The sequence below is a fragment of the Seriola aureovittata genome, chromosome 3 (genome assembly GCF_021018895.1).
Source record: "Seriola aureovittata isolate HTS-2021-v1 ecotype China chromosome 3, ASM2101889v1, whole genome shotgun sequence".
NCBI classification, from domain to species: Eukaryota; Metazoa; Chordata; class Actinopteri; order Carangiformes; family Carangidae; genus Seriola; species Seriola aureovittata.
In genome coordinates, this window is record NC_079366.1 from 10,222,922 (window position 1) to 10,245,348 (window position 22,427).

A 22,427-nucleotide genomic window follows, 5' to 3' on the forward strand; every position below is an offset into this window, starting at 1 on the left:
GGAGCTACAGAGCAGTAAACTACATTGACAGCAGAACGGGAACAGGAGGACGATGAGTAGGACTCAGCTGTGGCTCCTGGCCTCTCTGGCCTTTGCCTCTCAGACTTTTCAGGCTGATGGATCTCCATTGTGAGTAGATCTGCCTTACCTTTATACACTGTGTGCACGATTATTAGGCAAGTGAGTATTTTGACCATATCATCATTTTATGAATATTTTCCAACTGCAAGCTGTATAAACTTGAATGCTTATTGGATTTAAGCATATCAGGTGATGTGTATTTGTGTAATGAGGGAGGGTGTGGCCTAAAGATATCAAGGTGTGCATAATTATTAGGCAAGTTCTTTTCCTCAGACAAAATGGGCCGAAAAAGAGATTAAATTGACTCAAAAATTGTAAAAAGCCTTTCAGGGGAATGCAGCACTCTTGAAATTGCTAAGATATTGGGGCCTGATCACCGAACCATCAAACGCTTTGTTGCAAATAGTCAATCAGCTCGCAAGAAACGTGTTGAGAAAAAAAGACGCAAATTAACTGCTAAAGATTTGAGAAGAATCAAACGTGAAGCTACCAGGAACCCATTATCCTCCAGTGCCGTCATATTCCAGAACTGCAACCTGCCTGGAGTGTCCACAAGTGCAAGGTGTTCAGTGCTTAGAGACATGGCCAAGGTAAGGAAGGCTGAAATCCGACCACCATTAAACAAGACACATAAGTTGAAACGTCAAGACTGGGCGAAGAAAAATCTGAAGACAGATTTTTCAAAGGTTTTATGGACTGATGAGATGAGAGTGACTCTTGACGGACCAGATGGATGGGCCCGTGGCTGGATCAGTAACAGGCACAGAGTTCCACTTCGAATCAGACGCCAGCAAGGTGGAGGTGGGGTACTGGTATGGGCTGGTATTGTTAAGGATGAGCTAGTTGGACCTTTTCGGGTTGAAGATGGACTTAAAATCTACTCTCAAACCTACTGCCAGTTTTTAGAAGACACTTTCTTCAAGCAGTGGTACAGGAAAAAGTCTGCATCTTTCAAAAAGGCCAGGATTTTTATGCAGGACAGTGCTCCATCGCATGCATCCAAATACTCCACTGCGTGGCTAGCCAGCAAAGACCTTAAAGATGAAAGAATAATGACATGGCCCCCTTCCTCACCTGACCTAAACCCTATTGAGAACTTGTGGGCCCCTCTGAAACGGGAGATTTACAGTGAAGGAAGACAATACACCTCTCTGAACAGCGTCTGGGAGGCTGTGGTTGCTGCTGCACAAAAAATTGAGCACAAATGGATATTCTCCTAAGAAAGCTAAAAACTCACTTTTACTGTCTTAAATATTCAGATTTGAGGTTTATTACCATTTTGGATTGACCGAGAGCACTGTATTTGTTCAAGAATAAAATGAATCCTCAAAAATACAACATGCCTAATAATTGTGCATGCAGCGTATACTCTCCCTGCGTTTTAATTAATGCAATCTAAACAGATATAAAATATACAGTCAACAGTATCAGGGGCTCCGTCCGATTTAAGTCTATTGAAATACGTATTATTAGTTTAATTCGGTTGCATTTCACTTGTGTCTTACATAATAAGCAACTTTAGTCCAATTTGCTGTTTGTGTTCACATAAGTCAAGGTAATGTGGTCTTTTAAATTATGCAAATAAGTAGTAAGCCTAAATTTCTGCAAACAGAGCCCAGAGCCATGATGAAATATTGTATTGATTCAGTGCTGGATCTTTATCAAGATAATTAATAGATCATTCATTGTGTTTAAAGTCCATGCTAGAGCAGATGACCCTAAAAATCTTTTTTTCTTGGAAATTGGATGAATTGAAACATTTACACAAAGACTCTGTGACGAAATGCTTAAAGGGATAGGAAACACTTATTTGGAACAAATTTATGTTTTTTTTTTGCTGTTTTTGTTGTGAGATAATTTTTCACCACTTTAGAGGATTTCACATTGAAGCCATAACCTGTGAGGAAGCACAAATTACCTCATTATGAGGGATAACAAGCCAAAAACATCAGAAACAACTTCTCTGAGAAATTTACACATACAACCTCTGTACAGACAAAAAAACAAACAAATAATTCTATAAATAATGTGTCTGAACAGTGAGCACTCTGCAGTATTTTACGCAGATATGTGGTCTATAGTACCTAAATGCATACAATTAAAAAGGTGCTTGTCATTAAGTCAGTAGTACAGTACATCCCTAACAGTACTAGGGCTGTCACTATTTATTCAAAATTCAAACATTCATTCGAACGTGGGTGAAAAGTTCATATTCAAACTATAATAATGACCTGTTCGAAAGCTACAGTCTCTACAAGCCATCAGGCCATTTGAAGTAGTTTGCCTTGAGATCCTACAGAGGGTGCTCTATCGGCTTGACCTTTTGACCTATCAGTAAACTAAGGAACTAAGCATGATAATGCCGTGTTGTTTTGTTATGAAAATGGAGGACAATAGCAAGCAAAGTCGTGCTTAGCAGACAACCATGACACCAAAACATCCTAGAAGTCACGAATAAAGATAAAGCTGTTTGTTGACTTTGTAAAAAGTGGCTGCCTTACTCTTCAACGACAACAAATCTGCAGACTCATCTGCTAGCTTACCATCCCACTGAGCTAGCAGAGGCAGCACAGACAGCCAGACCAACGCCAAGTGCGCAGCCTCGTCAATCGATCTTGATTTTTTTTGGAAAAAGTGACAGCCCTAAACAGTACGTGGTGCACAGTGACAACAGTGTATTCTCTATCTTCTTCTTTTCCCAATGCTCTGCAGGAAGGTGATGTCTGCCCCCAACTTGTTGCGTGTAGGAACAGCAGAAAACATCTTTGTGGAGTGTCAAGACTGCACCGGAGGAGACATAAATGTCGATATCAACGTGATGAACTATCCATCCAAGGAAAAAAGGCTGGTAACCACATCTGTGACCCTTACCAGTGCAGAACACTTCCAGGGATTTGGACAAATAACGGTAGATGAAATATTGTTACTCTTACTTGGCTTCATGTTCTGTCATGACCTCAAACAAGAGATGTAGAATTCAGAAATTCTCATCATATACATCCGTCCTGCTGCTCACACGCCACGTCTCTCTTCAAACTGGCCTCAGATTCCTGCAGAAGACTTCAACAAAGATCCAACCTTGAAGCAGCGTGTCTACCTGCAAGCTCAGTTCCCTGACCGCCTGCTTGAAAAAGTCGTCTTAGTGTCCTTCCAGTCCGGCTACATCTTCATCCAGACTGACAAGACCCTCTACACCCCAAACAGTATAGGTGAGTCCAGTATTACATCAGTGCTGAGAAACACTCCCATCTCTGTCAGAGGGTCTCTACATAACAACGTACATTAGAAAATATATAACAGTATGATTTTATTTAGATTAGTTGGACTAATGCATTTTTCATGTTTGTAAATGAATGACTGTACTTTAAACTACAGTAACATGAACCTCTTTCTCTTTCTGTCAGTTCATTTCAGGATGTTTGCAGTAACACCACGCATGGAGCCTGTGGAGAGGGATACCGTAACCCAAGCTGATACTACCATAGCCATCGAGATTGTGGTATTGTATTTTAACTTAAGCACAGAATCAAAAGTAATATTATAATTAGGGCTGGGTGATATGGCCTAAAAGTAATATTGCAGTATTTTTAGGCTGTATCGCAATACACGACATATAGTGATTTTTTTAAAATCTACTCAATAGAACTTCGTAAATACAAGATTTAACCCTTTGTTGCATAAAGAAACTCTCATGCTTCGCTGCTGTTTTGTGTGATGTGGAAATTCAGCATCTCACCAGCCAAAATAGACAGGGAAACAATTGTTGATAGTCATACTGATATCATACCAGCAACGTTATATATAATTGACACCTTTAACTAGCCTACAGCTTAAATGTCTCGACTTTATATGAATATGACACAGACATGAAAAAATATAACTTTATAAATATGAATATATATAATGTTTTATATATATATATATATATATATATATATATATGTGTGTGTGTGTGTGTATGTGTGTGTATTATATAACTTATTTCTAACTATTTTAGCAACTGCATGGAGAGAAAGAGGAGACCACATGTAGGCTAGTAGATGGTCATAGCAGAAACCCAATCTTGGTTATAATTATGTTGATAATTTAACAGGTGAAGGGCAGTATTTTACAGGTGCTCTCTCTCTCTTTCTCTGTGGTCTCTTGCTCTGAACAAGGGTAAACAAAAGTCAAGGCAAACTGTATGTAGAAAGACAGAGCTGCAACAGTGCAGCTGCCACGAACACGCGTGGTTTCTAAACTTGGATAAACTTGCTTTGGCGTTTCACTTTTTTCCCTTTTCAGTTCCCTCCGCTCCAGATACAAACACACCTCCTCACCTACATCACACATTCAGAGAGTTTTCTGGATGTGCGGGGGAGTATGTCAGTGAGAGGGAGAGAGCAAGAGAAGCGAAATGCCAAAGGGAATTTAATGCTGGCTTCTTAAAACAATTATATGACAATTTATACTTGATGTTCGCGATATTATCATTACAAAAAAACAGCAAAAAGATATATAGAATATATTTGAGATATTGCCCACCCCTAATTATAATCATCTGTCACTGTTGAACAACAGGTCATTTCCCTACTTTCACCTTCTTCTTGCAAAATTCCCACTGTGAAACTAAATATCCTAAATGAAGACAGAAACTTTAGTGTCAATCAAGACGCTGATCAGACTCATGGATCATAGACAAAAGATTTGTTGAAAAGTCTTTGTTGCAGTATGGTTGTACTACATGCATTTGTGAAGTGGCTAGGCTCACTGTTAATGGTTGCTCAACGTTGTTTGTGTTTAGACTCCTGAGGACATCATTTTCCCTCTTGAAACTGTCTCTCTGAAATCGGGAATCCACTCAGGAAGTTATCAACTTGGTGAAATTGTCAGGTGAGTATTTAATGAAATTAAATTTACATTTCTTTACATTCTGTTTACATTTTAACAGTAACAGGTGAATTCAATTCAATTAAATGACAAGTATCTAGTATATTTTAAGTGTATTTTAACATGTTTATAGTAAGTACAGTACAGTACAGGTAATGTTGTACAGGTAATGTTGCCTATTCAGTGTTTTGACAACTAATAAAAAAATTATCAAGTCATACAAGGTGAACAAGATGAGGAGACACTGTGAATCCTTAGTATGTGTGTGTCTGTGTCTGTGTGTCTGTGTGTGTGTGTGTGTGTGTGTGTGTGTGTGTGTGTGTGTGTGTGTGTGTGTGTGTGTGTAGTCTCGGGCTTTGGAAAGTGGTGGCCAGGTTTCACAGCAACCCACAGCAAAGCTACTCTGCAGAATTTGAGGTCAAAGAATACGGTGAGTCCCTTTTCACCCGAACTGTTATTTACTGTAAAACCTATAAAGCATTCACTTATTTTGACCTGATGTTGGACACAAAATAAAATGTATTTAATTTATCAGTGCTGCCCAGTTTTGAGGTGAAAGTGATACCTACGAGCTCCTTCTTCTACGTGGACAGTCCACAGCTCACCATCAACATTAAAGCTACGTATGTGAAAGTTTTACTTTGTGGCTTTGGAGAACAAGTTTTAGTAGACGTATTGGAGGAGAAAATAAATAATGTTTTTAAGAGGTTGGAACTCTTCCTGTTGTAGTTTGTTAAAATAAAATGTCCTTCTCTTGTGGCTTTAGGTATCTGTTTGGTGAAGAGGTGGATGGGACAGCCTTCGTGGTATTTGGTGTTGTGCATGAGGGTCAAAAGAAGAGTTTTCCCGACTCCATTCAGAAAGTGCAGGTGAGCACACGGGGGTGACTGCAGATGGTTGCAACACTTTTTGCATTTCTCTCAATTAGTCAAGAGACTTTTTGTTCTCGACCAATGAAACATTTGCATATTAAACTTTCATCGTTTTGCTAATTTCCCATACACCCATACACTAAAATGATTTCATATGACACATCATTACCCAATATTTATTTGAATGGAAGAATTCAGATGATGCAACTGATCCCAACACAGGGTACAGTTGAAACACAGGTCAGGGATGTTTGCAACATATTGAAAATACATTGAATTTGACCAATTACCTCTTGCTTTTGGTCTCAATAAGAACAATATTCTGTAAATATGCACTGTTTTACAATATTATTATTATAATATTCATTTATCAAGTAATATTTATCAAATAACATATTGAGCTTTGTTTGCATAGAAGAGAGGCCTACCTTGTGTCAAAATAGGCACAATTTATCAATTTTATTGCTTATGATGAACAGAACAGACAAATATACTATAAGACCATAAGAGGCTAACAAAATAATTCACAAAATAAGTTGTTTGTTACCTTTTATATGTATGTACAGCATGACTAAAATACAGTTCATGAAAAAATTACTTTCATACCTCCAAAACAAGTTTTTACATTAATACATGCAGCAGCAGAAGTTGAATGTGTGTCAGTTTGTTGGTCATTCTGTCTCATACAGTATGTGTTTTACAGCTTGGCTTTTACCAGAGCTACACTGCTTTTATTTTAATCACATTGTTACAGCCCTATCTGTAGAGATTAAGTATTTATAATGTTCAGAATGAAGCCAAACTGACATAAGAATGTATGTATTTTGTACCTATACCTGTTTGCTGGCTGTGTTACTGTGCCGCTATCCTCTATTTCAAGATGTATTTTTGTGTTATATCAGATCCAGGACGGTGAAGGAGTGATCGTACTGAAGAGGGAGCACATCACACAGATCTTTGACATCAACCTCCTGGTGGGGAGTTCCATTTTTGTATCTGTCAGCGTGCTGACGGAGAGCGGTAAGAAACAGACTGTGTGTTAGTGACTGTTCAGTATATTTGATCATGTGTTGTTCATGATAATTCAGCAGCTCAAAGGGTTTATTCAGTATTACTGATGTCTAAATGCTTCATAGACTTCATATCAGGAAACGTACGTCAGAGATTGAATGGACATGTTTTTATTTATCAGTTTATCAAGTGAATGAACAAATGAAAAACAGACTCCTGTCATCAGCGTGTGTGTGCATGCGTTTGCGTTTCTGCATCAATTCACAGGTGGAGAAATGGTGGAGGCAGAGTTGAGAGGTATCCAGATTGTCACATCACCTTATACTATCCACTTCAGGAGAACGCCCAAATATTTCAAACCAGGAATGTCCTTCGATGTTGCGGTAAAGTACTTAGATTTACATTTATGTAAAATGACAGCGACAGTATGGCTGTATTTCTACTTTATTAAAAGCCTTTTCTAAAAACATCCTAAGAAAATTTCATACCATATTTTTAGAATTTATTTACTTTTCAAACGCCACATGCAATTTATTGCTCTCTAAGTAACTAAAAATAATTAGTGCAGTGTTTCGATCTGTTATGGATCTTCATTATGATGCAAAAATATTCCAGGGGAAAAGTAGAAGTATTGGATCACTATATTTTATCTAAGTCATAATACTTAATGCACAGCTAGTGCAGTTTGTAAACAAAATTATTTAATTGCCTTTACTAAGACAAGATTAATTGAATGACTTTATAAGACAGTTAGATGTTTTCTGATTATTTGGATGTTTGTTTCTTGGCAGGTTGAAGTTATGAATCCAGATGAAACTCCAGCAAAAGGTGTTGCAGTGGTGCTGGAGCCCGGCCCTGTGGAGGGTTTCACTGCAGCCAACGGCATGGCAAAGGTTACCATCAATACAGTGGCAGGACTCTCAAATCTGCTAATCACTGTAAGTCTCCAATTTTTCTTTTCCTTTTTTTTTTTTTTTTTTTTGAGGGTGGTGGGGGAAAAAGATGACAGTGACATAGTGCTTAGCTGATTTCTTTCAATTTTCTCACGATGTCAAGCGACAGGCACTGAGTTCAAAGGTAGGCCTTTAAAAACTTGGCCGGGTACACCTCCACTGAATTCAGATTATGTCAATTAAGCCCAGAAGCTTCTAAAGCCCTGGCAGCGCTGTAATTTTCCAAGCAGTTTCAATGCATCATCAACTTAGTCTATGTAAATGTCTGACCAACTGGAATTGTGATATAGTGAATTCAAAACTAAACATTTTGTCAGTAAACAATTGTTTGGAAAAATTACTTGTGTCGTGCACAAAATCCATAGATGCCCTCACAGACTTGAGAAAACTTGAGTTGGAGTGGTTAAAAAAATAGCTTTGATGACTTTGACTTAAGTGTATCTAAACCTCTGACTTGTGTGTATGCTTACCTGTGTGTGTCTCTTATTGCAGGCAAAGACCAATGATCCTGATATTTCACGTGAAAGACAAGCATCAGCCACCATGACAGCTCTCCCATATAAAACTAAGAGCAACAACTACATCCACATAGGTAAAGAAAGTCTTGATATAACATCAGATGAAAAAACAAGGTGGTGACAGCAAAGTATGCACCGTGTACAAGATCTTTTCAGTGTTGAACACTCACTACAAAATGTCATTTTTGCAGGTGTGGATACAGCAGAGCTGGAATTAGGAGACAATCTGAAAATCAACCTCAACCTCAACAGGCAGTTAAATAATCAACAAACTGATATCACATACCTGGTGAGAGATATTTTGAACATGTGGACATATACACAGCTATTTTTGTTGCATGTTATGACCAACTTAGCGGGTAAGTGCTGATGTGTAGATCTGTGTCCGTAGATCCTGAGCAGAGGTCAGCTGGTGAAACATGGCCATTACAGGAATAGAGGCCAAGTACTGATTTCCCTGATAGTTCCCATCACCAAAGAAATGCTGCCATCGTTCCGCATCATAGCGTACTACCATACAAATGACAATGAAGTGGTATCAGACTCTGTTTGGGTGGATGTCAAGGACTCCTGCATGGGCTCGGTGAGACACACAACACTTGGTTTAACAACATTAAACTAATTAAGTGAACAAACAACAGACACACAAAGTAAAAATGATTGTTTTCTATATTTAACATAGTTCAAGTAATTGCTTTAACAAGTACCAAACAGCATTCTCATTCATTGCCTTTCCCTTCACATTTAGCTGACGTTGGAATCATCGAGACCTGCCGTGTCCTATGAGCCTCGCAGGATGTTTGGTCTGAAAGTCACTGGAGATCCAGAGGCCACAGTGGGACTGGTGGCAGTTGACAAAGGCGTCTATGTCCTGAATAACAAGCACCGCCTCACCCAGAAAAAGGCAATTTTTTATTTCATCTTTAAGTGTGAAAATATTTGAAATGCGTTTAACTTTAAAAGCGTTGTAAAAAAAAAAAAAAAAAAAAAAGGTTTTCACTACATGTATGGAACTGACTAATACACTCTTTAAAAATGGACATACGATATGCAAGTGTATTATAATAATACTATAATGTATATCTGTCATGTTGCAGAGGCGCTGTTTTATTATGTCATATCAGAACTTGTCATGAGAGTTTATAGATATATCTGTTTAACTTGCATACCGTAACCTGATAACTTGTGTGTTTGTGTTTTTGTGTGTAAATGATTTCCACCTTGCTCAGATCTGGGACATTGTAGAGAAGTCCGACACAGGCTGCACCCCAGGTGGAGGGAAGGACAATATGGGTGTGTTCTTCGATGCCGGGCTGGTGTTTGATTCCAACGCTGCTTCTGGGACTCCCTACAGACAAGGTGACACTACTTTACTCTACAGTCTGACTGTTTTCCCCTCTCCTACTAGACTCATTTCATCCTCCCCTTTTGTGGTATCTTGCCATGCAGATAGACTCAGAAACACTGTTTCCTAAATTACTTGTTGCTGTTCAGTTTTCCTAAATGCCATTTCTCAGTGCTGTGAGAAAAGTCTTTATTTTTAAGACCTTTGTTTTCAGGCACAGAAAACCAAGATTATCTGCCAAATACCACTAAGGCCCTGTTCAGATCCGGCATTAACATGCATCTTAAGTGATCCGATCACAAGTGGTCAGCTCTTAAGTGCGTGAACATCTGGCTTTAAGATGCATCTTAAGTGACCACCTGTGATCGGATCTCACTTCCCCGCTCTCTATGCAAATAAACCTGTATGCATGGTTGTTTTAGCCAATCCAATGGTCAGGTCTATTGTCAATGCACTGGTTAGATCTCAAATGGATCGTCAATGCATCTTGTGTGCGTTCACACCTGTACTTAGAGCTGACCACTTGTGATCAGATCACCCCGAAACGAATGTTAATACCAGGTCTGAACAGGGTTCAGGAGTAAGTGAGATGTGAAATAGATAACAGAGAAACACAACTTTAAGGCATTTCTATGTTGACTTCAACAGTCAGCCATGGTCATTGCCAATTGAGCAGATTATGATCTTGCGTGTGTTGTTAGGGGACTAAAGCCGAGGTCCACCCTTGTTGGACTATGTTAAAGATCTGGTCTATGTTGTGTTTCCAGAATTGAAGTGTCCCACAGCGGCCCCGACCAGGAGGAAACGAGCCAATACTCTAATGAACGTCACAACCAGCTTATGTAAGTACAAAACACAGCTCTAAACTACCCAATAACCACACATACAGACAAATTATGTATATGTATTAGTGGAGGAGGAAGGATGCAAATAAGATGGATCCCTTTTTACTTTATATATTATTTTAGTTGTGACTTATTCAAAGGGTAAAGTTGTGATTTTGGGTGATGTAGATAAAACTGGCTTGACTAGTTAATTTTTCTCTATATTTAATTTGACATACCTTAAATCTTTTATTTACAACTTTCCAGTTCACCCTTCATCTTGTCTACATACCCTCACACCTCTGTCTCCCCTTCAAAACCCTCTTTCTCTCCAGTGAGTCGGTATCCAGATGAACTGCAACGTGACTGTTGTTTGGATGGCATGAGGGAAACACTTCTTTCATACACCTGTGAGAGGCGGAGTGAGTACATCTCGGATGGTGCAACCTGTGTCGAGGCCTTCCTGCACTGCTGCAAGACGATGCAAACTCAGCGAGCTGAAAAGAATGAGGAAGACCTCCAACTGGCTCGCAGTAAGAGATAGGGACAAAAGACAGGACAAAAGCCCAGGGCGGTTATTCATTGTCATACTGGTAATTATAAAACAGTCAAAATAGTAACCTTTTTAATGTCACTTCAGGTGAAGATGATGACAGTTACATGGACAGCAATGACATTGTTTCTCGCACCAAGTTCCCTGAAAGTTGGCTGTGGTCTGACATCAAACTGCCTGCTTGCCCTCCACAAACACCCAACTGGTGAGGCAACTGAAACATACACGCAACAAATACACTGATAACTTCATGTATGACAAAAGTTGAACACTTCTCTTTGCCTCTTCAAGCCTTATCACTTTTTTTGTTTCAGTGAGTCCACATCACTTGTGAAAAATGTTCCTTTGCAAGACTCAATCACAACCTGGCAGTTCACTGGCATTAGTCTGTCAAAAACTCATGGTGAGAAATCAGTGACGCTAAGCTGTCTTGTGTTTAAGGTGTACCTGTCTAAACTTTTCTCATCAATTACACATTTTGTTTCTCTTTCCCTGTTTCATCACTTTTTTATCCCTCTCATCTTTAGGTATCTGTGTTGGTGATTCATTAGAAGTAATTGTCCGCAAGGACTTCTTTATTGACCTCAGACTGCCCTATTCTGCTGTCCGTGGAGAGCAGCTGGAAATTAAGGCAATCCTTCACAATTACAGCCCTGACCTTGTCACCGTAAGTCTGTGGTACTCTGCTCTGTTGTTTCAGGCCAGAGTCAATGAGAGCACATTTTTCTCAAGAGTTTGGACAGTAAATATTGAATGATTATTTCTCCAGTCTTTGATAAGTGTAATCGCTGCTCATATGATACAACCTGGGGTCCATACAACCTTACAAATTACAACATTTACAGTGAACCTTCTCATTCTCAAGATCAAATTGATCCTCTGGGAAACAATTAAATCTAAGTTAAAACTGATGATAATGATCCTTATTAGTTAGTTAGTTCCTATTTAAGATAGGAATAATATTGTTGTTTTTATTTTTTATAAATACTGACAAAGACTACCTGAAATTGTTAAAAGTGGATATTATCAGTAAATGCTTAGAAGAATCAAAATATGTCATTAGCATCTGGTCCACTTTGTGTCAGGTCTTCATCTTTGATCAGCGACACATATCTCACTCTCTTTAAGGTGCGTGTGGATCTTCTTGAGGAGGAGCATGTGTGCAGTGCAGCTTCAAAACGTGCAAAGTATCGTCAGGAGGTCAGAGTCGGGCCTGAAACCACACGATCTGTACCCTTCATCATTATTCCCATGAGGGAAGGACAATTCCGCATTGAGGTCAAAGCAGCTGTTAAAGACTCGTCGCTCAGTGACGGAATCATGAAGATGCTTAAAGTGGTGGTAAGAAAAAACACTCTAGTGGGGTTTTTTTTTTAATACCTATTAAAACTGTTCTGTTGCAGGAAAATGTTCAATCCGCAAAGAAAGGTTGTCAGTATAAACTTTACATTACATCTCAGTTCTGTAACTTTGTGTGAGTACTTTCAGCCAGTTGCTGTTTGGACTGACTGGAATTGAGATGTGAGATGTAGCCTCTTTCTTGAGAGTCAAATCAAGTCATATTCAGCAACTCTTCCAGATTAAATGGCCAATATACTGTTTATCCATGTTCCATGACGGCAGACAGAGGCATTTTCTAATCAAAAGCCATTGCAGTTACAAATCACTGTTGATGTATTAGATTTTAAAAAAAGCATTGTAGTTATGGGGTGCCCCAGTAGCTCACCTGGTGGAGCGAGTACCACAAAGGTTTAGTCCTAACCGCAGCGGCCCGGGCTCGGGTCTGGCCTGTGTTCCTTTGCTGCATGTCATCCCATCTCTCTCTCCCTGACTGTCCTGTCGCTCTCACTGTAGCTATCTGAATACAGGCCAAAAAAAGTATTGTGTGTAAAGGTGTTCACCCTTTGCTATTTTGCTTGAATGTAAATGTAAGCATATAAATGTATCCACTATATATGTACAATATTCTCTGCTGCCAGTCCTACAGTGCTCATTTCCATTTAATGAATGCTAAAATTTACCATGTCTACAATTGTCAGTGATGATGCAAAATAATGGTGATAAGTAAGTGTCCAAAATCTCTTCTGCTCGCTGCTGAGTGTTTATTTCCCATTTCTGAAATCACTTACTACTCCCCCCCCATATAACATACAGCGATCTCCTGTGACAAAGTCAAATCAGGCATCTCTTGCACATAACTTTGATGCAAATCATACAATATCTGCAAGTATTGTGCACAGCACAGCACTGCACAGTATTTTCTTATCAGTGTATAAACTTTTAAAGTAGTTGTGATTTCCAATATCTGTCTTGTCTTGTTTTTCCAGCCTGAAGGCGTACTGATTAAAAGTCCAAAAATTATAACTCTAGACCCCACCAATAAAGGTGTAGGTGAGTTAACCAACTACATAGCTACATTGTACAGTAATTCAGTAATATTGTTTTCATTCCTTGAATCGATCCCCCAACTTACACACTATTTCTCCTTTTAGGTGGTAAACAAGAAGAAATTGTGAACAGTGGAATTCAAAATAAAGATTTGGTGCCTAACACACCTACGAGCACACAGATCTCTGTGACAGGTGAGATTTGATGTTATATTTGGTCATGTTATGTGGCACAGTGCCTGCACATGAATTCTGCATTGGTCTAGATTAATATTGTTCTTATTTGGAAATGATCACCTCACTGGTTGTGGGGAACCTTTGCATGTTTGTTTAGTTGTTTCTTCCTGTTGATTTATAATGTTTTGGTTTTTCTGTTTGTGTGTATGCATGCAGGGAGGGAACAAGTAGGTGCACTGGTGGAGGAAGCCATCAATGGGAAATCAATGGCTAGTATGATCTACCAGCCATCAGGCTGTGGAGAGCAGAACATGTTCCACATGACCATGCCTGTCATTGCAACCATATATTTGGACAAAACCAATCAGTGGGAAACTGTGGGCATTACGAAACGGAACGAAGCCCTCGAACACATCAAGACCGGTGGGCCCACCCAGATGTATATTTGCAGTTACCTGAAATTTTACTGATGCCCCTCTGTGTGGGATTTTTAAATTTCTGAATTGGCGGAATTGGTATGAAAACAGACAGTGAGGTAGACAACATGCTACCCCTGCCCCACAGATCCAAGCTACAGCAGGGACACTGAGATTGATTGAACTGAATGCAGCACATAGACACATAGACTACCGGGGACGCACTCAAACAATAATTCAGCCCAGGAATTTGAGGCCACTTAAAAATCGTCGGACTGGTAATTCTGCAGGCTAAAACTATTTGTTGATTTAAGGGTTATCAGACTAGTTAGGAATTTGGACACTATATTCATCTGGGAGGAAAGTTAGATTACAAAATACAAAAATGTGTGACTGACCAATAAATATGAGAAAATGTTCTATTATTACACAGCTCTCACCTGCTTGTTAAATTATCGCCGGTTAAGTTGACTGTTCACGGTACAGGCCAAAACGACCCTCAGACCACCGGGAAATGTCCCGGCTCTCCCAACGGGCTGTCCACCACTGTGGACTACAGAGGTTTTCGCTGGGATTATCTTTTTTTATAAACAAAAACACATGCCATCAGAATGATTTTCAATAATAAAAGAAAAAAAATACACACAGGGGCACAGCTTCTTTAAACAAGGAGTCCAGTTTAAAAAGATTTCTCAAACTACCATCCAATGGATGAGATGAATGTGAGTCAGTAAAAAGGTTGTTTTGTTTGTGTACAGGCTACCGGAACGAGCTTGCCTACCGTAAAAAAGATGGATCTTTTTCTGCATTTCCCCATCGCCAAAGTAGCACCTGGTGAGGCATGCAAACATCCATGAACCATGACTATGTGAGGATGGGTGTATTTCATATGCAAATAAACAAGACTCAACAATTGCACCCTCTCCTTTCTTAGGCTGACGGCCTATGTCGCCAAGGTGTTTGCCATGGCCAATAGTCTGGTTGCAGTGGAAAGGAGCGTGATCTGCGATGCTGTCAAGTATGTGATTCTCAATGCCCAGCAACCTGACGGCTTGTTTCGAGAAATCGGGGGTTTGATTCACGGAGAGATGATGGTGTGTGTGACCTGATTTCATGATTTCATCACACTTAAACTTCATGTTAAAAAAAAATAGCGCAGATTAAAACAAGTACATTCCACTGGCTACCTTATACAAAAAAAACATGTTTTTTTATGTGTGTGTGTGTGTGTAGGGTAATGTGCGTGGCAAAGATTCAGATGCCTCCATGACAGCCTTCTGCCTCATCGCCATGCAGGAGTCACGCACACTGTGTGCTACCAGTGTTAATGTGAGTACTTACCTGCAGTGTTTTCTCTTACCTCCTGTTATTTCTTCATTTACTCACTCCACACTAGCGATGGGTGAAACAAAGCTTTTGCGGCACTGAACCAATATGAAGCAACTGACCATTGGCTATGCCCCATCCCCCTTACTTACCATTTCTACTCCTGTTTTGCTTACGTTCTTGCATGGAACACAGTTTACAATGATGATTGTGGCAGATATACCGCTCAAAAGAATGATAACAAAAGCAGGCTTGTATTTCTAGCCACCAGTCACAGCTAGGTCAAATGTAGCTAGCTAACTAATTAAGCTAACGTTAGTTCTGTGAGTTGGTCGGGCTACTTAGTATATTTCTTAATAAACAATCACTGTTTGGGCGAAGGGTTAAGGAAACAGTCAGTTGGGCTGACATTGTTTGGAAGCATTTCACATATTCAAATTGATGATATTTACTGGGCAACTTGTCTGGAAGGATTAAATCCAAGATCATGATGACACAGTGAGTCAGAGCAGAAATTGGGTATTTTCTGTCATTTAGTGGTATTTTGCTAAATAAAGGTTATATTGTAAAAATATACTTTATAGAGTCTATGGTGTGGCTTCGAAATACTGAAGCAAATTGACAAGTACATCTAGTATTCAAAACCAAAGATACCTCTCTGGTACAATAGGCCATGGTGGTGTTGTGATTGTTGGTGTTTTGAAGAGAGGCACCAAAATATCTTGCTACTGCTTTGGAAGGCGTCTGCCTCACGAGTAATGTAACTACCCCACACCCCAATAATAACTGCAGCTAATGAGGCCCTGTTATCTCACCCATTTACAACCTTTCATGTTTGCACTGAAATCTCTGCTGTCTATCTTTTCCCCTGTTACACTGATTCTGGATTTACACTGATTTTTTTCTCCTGCTGTCCAGAGTCTGCCAGGCAGTGTAGACAAAGCAGTGGCCTACCTAGAGAAGCGTTTGCCTTCCCTCACCAATCCATATGCTGTTGCCATGACATCGTATGCCCTGGCCAATGAAAACAAACTGAACCTAGGCATCCTCTACCAGTTTGTTTCCCCAGGTACCGTCACACAACAATATTTCTATAGATGCAAAAATAATACACATCCACATTATGGTCGATATTATGTAAGATTTTAGCCAAAGATATAAAGAAGATGTATTTTGACTATCAAGTGTCCTTTTTTTACAAATGTTTCTTTAAGTAAGGTGTCTATGTTAAAAAACAAATATCAGATTTCTTTAAATTGTCAAATTTCAATATCTGTATTGGCCTTAAAAATTCTTTATCAGCCGGGCTCTCATGTCTACAAGCCTGTATGTGAGTTTCTGCTCACATTTTACTTCCCTGTTTTTAACTTTATTTTAAGCACAATTAAATATTATAAGTTACTGAAGTTTTTCACAGGTTCTGCTTTGTTATAAAATGTATTTGTCTGTGTTTTCTATAGATTTCTCCCACTGGACTGTATCAGGAGGACATGTTTACACAATGGAGGCCACAGCTTACGCTCTTCTTGCTCTGGTCAAAGACAAGGTGAGTATGTCCCACTTATGTGTGTTTCACCAGCATGTTCACCTACAGAAACATGCAATCAATTCATTGTCTCTGCTACCTCACTAGATGGGCAAAGGGTTCATGAGGAGGAACCAAAAATCTGTAAAATGTGTATACACTTCTAAGTGTCCATATTTTTCAAAATGTTTGGCTCATTCACTAATCATCATTAACTCTTAACATTTCTGCAGACCCCTTTTCAGAGCACCTCATAGTTATATATAGATATCTGAAGCATTGTCTGCCCCTCCATTAACATTTATTTTATTTTGGAATGAAAATCCAACTACAGAGACTTAAATATTAACCAAGAACAGTGTAAATGATTTCCATCTTACATTGCATGCGTCTCTCCACAACAGTCCTGAGTGAGTCCAGACCCCTGCCAAGCACAAACCCAGCCTTTTTTACCATTATTCAAGACACAAAATTTCACACAAATGGTTGATGTTATATGTTACTCTGGATAAACAGAGATGTAACCTGAAACTAGTCAGAGTGGCGGAGGCAGACAACTGCAAGGCAGTAATTCTAGTTTCGGCTATATTGTAAATGATCACCCAGTGGGAAAGTTAGAAGCAACTGAATATCTTTCTTATTTTGTCTCTCATGAAGCACACAATCTCCGTCTGGGTAAAAAACTGCTGGACAGAGTAGGCACAGCGAGGAGTGCCTCTCGCTTGCAGGGCATTACTGGTGATTGTCTTTCATGGAAAGTAGCTTAAGTTTGTCCAAAAAGTCATTAGATTTGTTGCTATGTGTAAATGTAAATCTGTTGACGGATGCGTTAAGTTGGCAAGCAACGGCCAATGTGGAAACTCAAACACTCCGCCAGCCGACCTTCATGACACAGGCAGGTGGCATAACTTGATCACTCACTCACTTGCTCAGTCAGCCAGTCAGTCTGTCACATACATTCATTTTTTCATGGCTGGCTCCGCTGTTGCGGTCCACATCCAATATACAGTTAACCACAAAGAGTTCAACCCATTTCTTGCCTTCTCTTAATAAAGGCCTTTGAAAAAGCCAGACCTATTGTGAGATGGTTCAACCAAAACCAGAAGGTGGGCAGAGGCTTTGGATCAACTCAGGTAATACAGGACTCCATCCATCTTCACCTCTAGCTGTTTTTATTTGTACTTTTTTTATTATGTGGGATTATAAGCTTTTTTTTTTTTTTTTCTCACTCGTTTTCTCTCCAGGCTACTATAATAGTGTACCAGGCTATAGCAGAGTACTGGTCCAGTGCCAAAGAACCAGATTATGATCTGAATGTGGACATCTTGTTGCCAGGCAGGTCAAAGCCTGACAAATACAACTTCAACAGGGATAACCACTATGCCACGAGAACATCTAAAGTGAGAACACAAGCACACAAACTCTCTCTCACACACACACACACACACACATTCTCACAGTGGCATGTTAATATCATCATTCCTGTTAGTTTCACTGTGTTTGTTTCTTCTGCTGATCCCTGTGTGTGTTTGTGTGCATATTTTAAATCCCCACAGATCAACGATATAAACCAGGATGTGAAAGTGACTGCCACGGGCACAGGAGAAGCAACAGTGACAGTAAATGAAATTTGTTGTTGGTGCTGTTGTGTATTGATGTGTCCTTTTTGAGACCAAAGATATTTTATTTTTTAACATTGTGTGGACAATACTATTGAGATGGGAGCCCTATTTTCTTATCACAGTGCATGCAATATTAAAGTGCACTTTTCTCTGTGTGACAGATGGTGTCGCTGTATTACGCGCTGCCTAAAGAGAAGGAGAGCGACTGCCAGAAATTTAACCTGTCAGTGGAGCTCATCCCAGGTAATCTGGTGCCCCCTCTCTCTTCCTGTTTGTTGTCTATATTTGCTTTCATTTTATATTTGTCTACTTGTTTTTGTCAATTTTGTTTGCTTATCTACAAACATTATGTTCTCCCTGAAGTATTGATCATTCTGACAAGTTTTTTTTTAATGAGAAAAGAATTTATGCTCATCTGATGTTTTGCTCCTCCAGTGAAAATGAATGAGGATGAGAAGATATACAAGCTGAGAATACAGTTTTTGTAAGTACGATCAAGACCATAATACTGACAAGTGTTGCAATAACATGGCTTCATGAAGAACATTTTCTAACCAGCTGCGGCCCCTCCATTACTTCACTTCTTAGTCACTCTGTTTCTGTCATTCATATTGTTTTAATTGTCCAATTAATGTCAACATTGCCCATTTTCTGCACAGGTATAAGGACAAGGATCGTGATGCAGCTATGTCAATCTTGGATATTGGCTTGCTAACTGGCTTCACTGTGAACACAAATGATCTGAACTTAGTAAGCACTCTTAAAGATAAACACATACCCACATAGAGTGCAATAGTCAAAACAAAGTGTTTTATGCTTTTGAATGTTGCCTGACAATGTGTGTTTGAATGTTTGTGTGTAGTTGTCCAAAGGCCGTGCCCGCACCATTGCAAGGTATGAGATGAACAAAGCCCTGTCAGAGAGAGGCTCGCTCATTATCTACCTGGACAAGGTAAGACATCAGTCTTTCTTCTCTCTTTCCCTTTTTCTCTCTGACTCGTTGTTTCTCTGTTTATCTGTGTCTCACCTTTGCTTTACATCTCTCCACAGGTTTCTCACACACAAACAGAAGAGATCGCTTTTAGAATCCACCAGACGCTGAAAGTGGGCGTCTTACAACCAGCAGCTGTGTCTATCTATGAATATTATGACCGTATGTCTCAAAGACACTATATGCTCGCCTCAGTGTGCTTCAATATTTTTTCTTTGCTTCAGATACAGTAGATGTCAGAGTAGATAGATAGATCAGCAGGCATTATTACATCTTGTTAAGTATTTAATGTACATTTACTCTGATGCACTGAAGTTAGCACAAAATGTTTTTAAATATCTTTCTTTCTTTTTGCAGAAACACATTGTATGAAATTCTACCATCCAGAGAGGAGAGCTGGAGAGCTACTGAGGCTCTGTAGAAATGATGAATGCACATGTGCTGAAGGTAAACAGGCTGCCCACTTATAAACACTTGAATACTTGTAGGAACTCCAAAAAAATAACATTGTGTTTCATGAAGCATTGGATCATTTGTCATCTTACATTGTCTATTAACTTCAGCAATTAAGTATTGCACCACAATAAATCTGGGTGTCTTGAGACCAAGAGAGTATTAAAAAGGATTGAAGGAGATGGTCGTGGAATTTGCCTTACAGTAAATCACCAGGTCATAACATAATCATCAGAACTTTGTTAGAGGCAACAAGCACCTGCAATCAGAGCTAAAAAAAAAAAAAAAATTCACCAACATACTTAACACAGCTTCACTTACCCATCAACCCATCCACACACATGCACATGTGCTCATTTAATCGGGTCATCAGTTGTGTATTTATTTTGTGCCTGTTGTGTATTTTCAGAGAACTGCAGTATGCAGAAGAAAGGCAAAATCAGTAATGACCTGCGCATAGCAAAATCTTGTGAGAGTACTCCGACCAGCAAAATAGATTTTGGTAAGATGCAGTGTATATTATGTAAAGCATTTATCGTAATTAACTTGTATGTTTGTGTAAAGAGATTGGAAGAATGTGAGGTAACAGTCTGCAACTTGTCTGTCCTTAGTGTACAAACTGAGACTGGAAGGATATAGAGATGGTGTGTCCACTGACATTTACACAATGCGGGTACTGGAAGTCATCAAAGAAGGTGGGTATTTATCACCTTTAAAACATCAAAACTGTTTGAACTGCCCGAAATCCCCTGATGCTTTAATGTGTTTCTAAGGTGGCATAGGATTTTAGTTTGTTTTTTTTGTTGTTTTTTTTGCACCTTCTTTTGCACCTTCTTTTGCATCTTCTCAGCGGTGTTTCTACACAAACAGCAGTTCTTGGCCATTTAAAGAAAACATTACACATTTTGGGAAGTACATTTATTTGTATTTATGCTGAGAGGCAGATGAAAGATTGCTGCCTGTATGCTAAGTATCAAGCTACTGCTAGCAGCAGGCTAACTTGGCTCTCGTTGCCAGGCAACAAGTAGAGACTCTAGTTAACTATACCACTGGTATTATGTGAGAATATAACATCAATGTATTATACCCTACTGTACCTTTAGCTATGCATTTCATCCTTAAATATATTCTCTCTCCTCGGCTGTATTTTGATTACAGGAGGTTTTGATGTGGGTCCTCTGGATAAATTGCGTACATTCCTCAGTTATCCGCACTGCAGAGAGGCTTTAGGTCTGAGAAAAGGCAAAACCTACCTTATCATGGGCGAGTCCAAAGATATTCACAGAGACGACCAAGATCAATCGTAAGTTCTTTGTGTGTAGACATGTTTGTTTAGTGTGTGCAGCTCCATCATAATATTGTCTCCATGAAAAACATTTTATCTGTTTCATTGCTTTCTATTACTAAATCAAGTTTGCCTTTCTTGTACTCTCGTCAATGTGTTACTGTATCTATTGATAGACTCATTGAATGTACAATTTTTGTGGGAAGGAGGAAGTTGTGCTTTTTCATGTTATGCATTCAACATGTGTGTTTCACTTTGCTCTCCTTAGGTATCAGTATGTGCTTGGTGAGAAAACCTGGATCGAGTACTGGCCCATAGAGGCAGAGTGTCAAACTGCGGAATACAGACTTACTTGTTTGGGCTTGGATGAGATGGTCCAGCAGTACGCACTTTTTGGATGCAATCAGTGATGAAACTCAAGGAAATAAAATGTACTTTTCAAATCTTTTTTTTCCCATTATCCTTGTGTAAAACTTTCACAGCTCTGAGATGGATTAAAAAGTAACAATGTTACACTGTTGATTAAAATGTAATGGTCATAATCTCATTGATTGTGTCTTACATACAGGTTCATTTTTGGTTAATGTAGAAAATTATTAGTAGTGGCTACCATTTGGCTGCTGTATAACAATCTTCAAACTATAAGTAGATGTTTGATGAAGTTGAGCTTAATGGAGTGATCCTACATTCCATAGAAAGGTCAGAATAATAATTTTATTGTTGGACAAAGATTAAGGTAAATGTTGGTCTCAAGCAATATAGGTATAGTTCCAAGATCTTTGTCAGAGGTGATATAGTTTTCATATATGAAGAAGCATATCGTCTGCATATAGCAAAAGCTTATGTCCTCTATTACCGGATACTGTTCTATCCATAGGCATCATTAGCCTGGCCATCGAGGGCTGAAGCCCCAAATATTTTACAAATAGCCCCGGATCTCAAATATTTATTTTATACAGATATAAGAAGAAAAACATAGCCCTGAATCTATTCCTTAGTCATTAAAATCATGCATTAAAGCCCTTGAAAATAAAATGAAGAAAAAAGGATGAAGGAGGCAACGAGGTGCCGGCAAGGCTATAGGAGGTGGAGGAACAACAGGACATCAGTGATAGTGACTTACCTACAGGCCCAGGTTGGTGAAGGAGAGGGCTCTTTAGCTTGGTAATCTAGCTCAGTGGTTCTCAGATGTTTTGTCTAAAGTCACACCTTACATTTT

General features: G+C 39.2%; 1 protein-coding gene across 1 annotated transcript; it reads left to right on the forward strand.

The window, feature by feature from the left end:
* The first annotated feature begins 2 nt into the window (after positions 1 to 2).
* On the forward strand, positions 3 to 21,755 carry LOC130165071 (complement C3-like). The gene is made up of 43 exons (XM_056370019.1): positions 3 to 129; positions 2,794 to 2,989; positions 3,128 to 3,290; positions 3,486 to 3,580; positions 4,865 to 4,953; positions 5,298 to 5,380; positions 5,486 to 5,573; positions 5,717 to 5,819; positions 6,725 to 6,842; positions 7,101 to 7,216; positions 7,625 to 7,771; positions 8,279 to 8,378; positions 8,496 to 8,593; positions 8,696 to 8,887; positions 9,053 to 9,208; positions 9,534 to 9,663; positions 10,417 to 10,491; positions 10,809 to 11,006; positions 11,114 to 11,231; positions 11,341 to 11,429; positions 11,554 to 11,693; positions 12,155 to 12,367; positions 13,354 to 13,417; positions 13,519 to 13,608; positions 13,807 to 14,013; positions 14,765 to 14,840; positions 14,941 to 15,100; positions 15,240 to 15,335; positions 16,251 to 16,401; positions 16,793 to 16,878; positions 17,913 to 17,990; positions 18,102 to 18,257; positions 18,414 to 18,476; positions 18,641 to 18,722; positions 18,915 to 18,963; positions 19,139 to 19,229; positions 19,342 to 19,431; positions 19,530 to 19,632; positions 19,828 to 19,917; positions 20,333 to 20,425; positions 20,535 to 20,618; positions 21,082 to 21,226; positions 21,477 to 21,755. The coding sequence occupies exons 1-43, from the start codon at positions 53 to 55 to the stop codon at positions 21,616 to 21,618; spliced, it is 4,980 nt and encodes a 1,659-aa protein (XP_056225994.1). The 5' UTR covers positions 3 to 52; the 3' UTR covers positions 21,619 to 21,755.
* Positions 21,756 to 22,427: the final 672 nt, after the last annotated feature.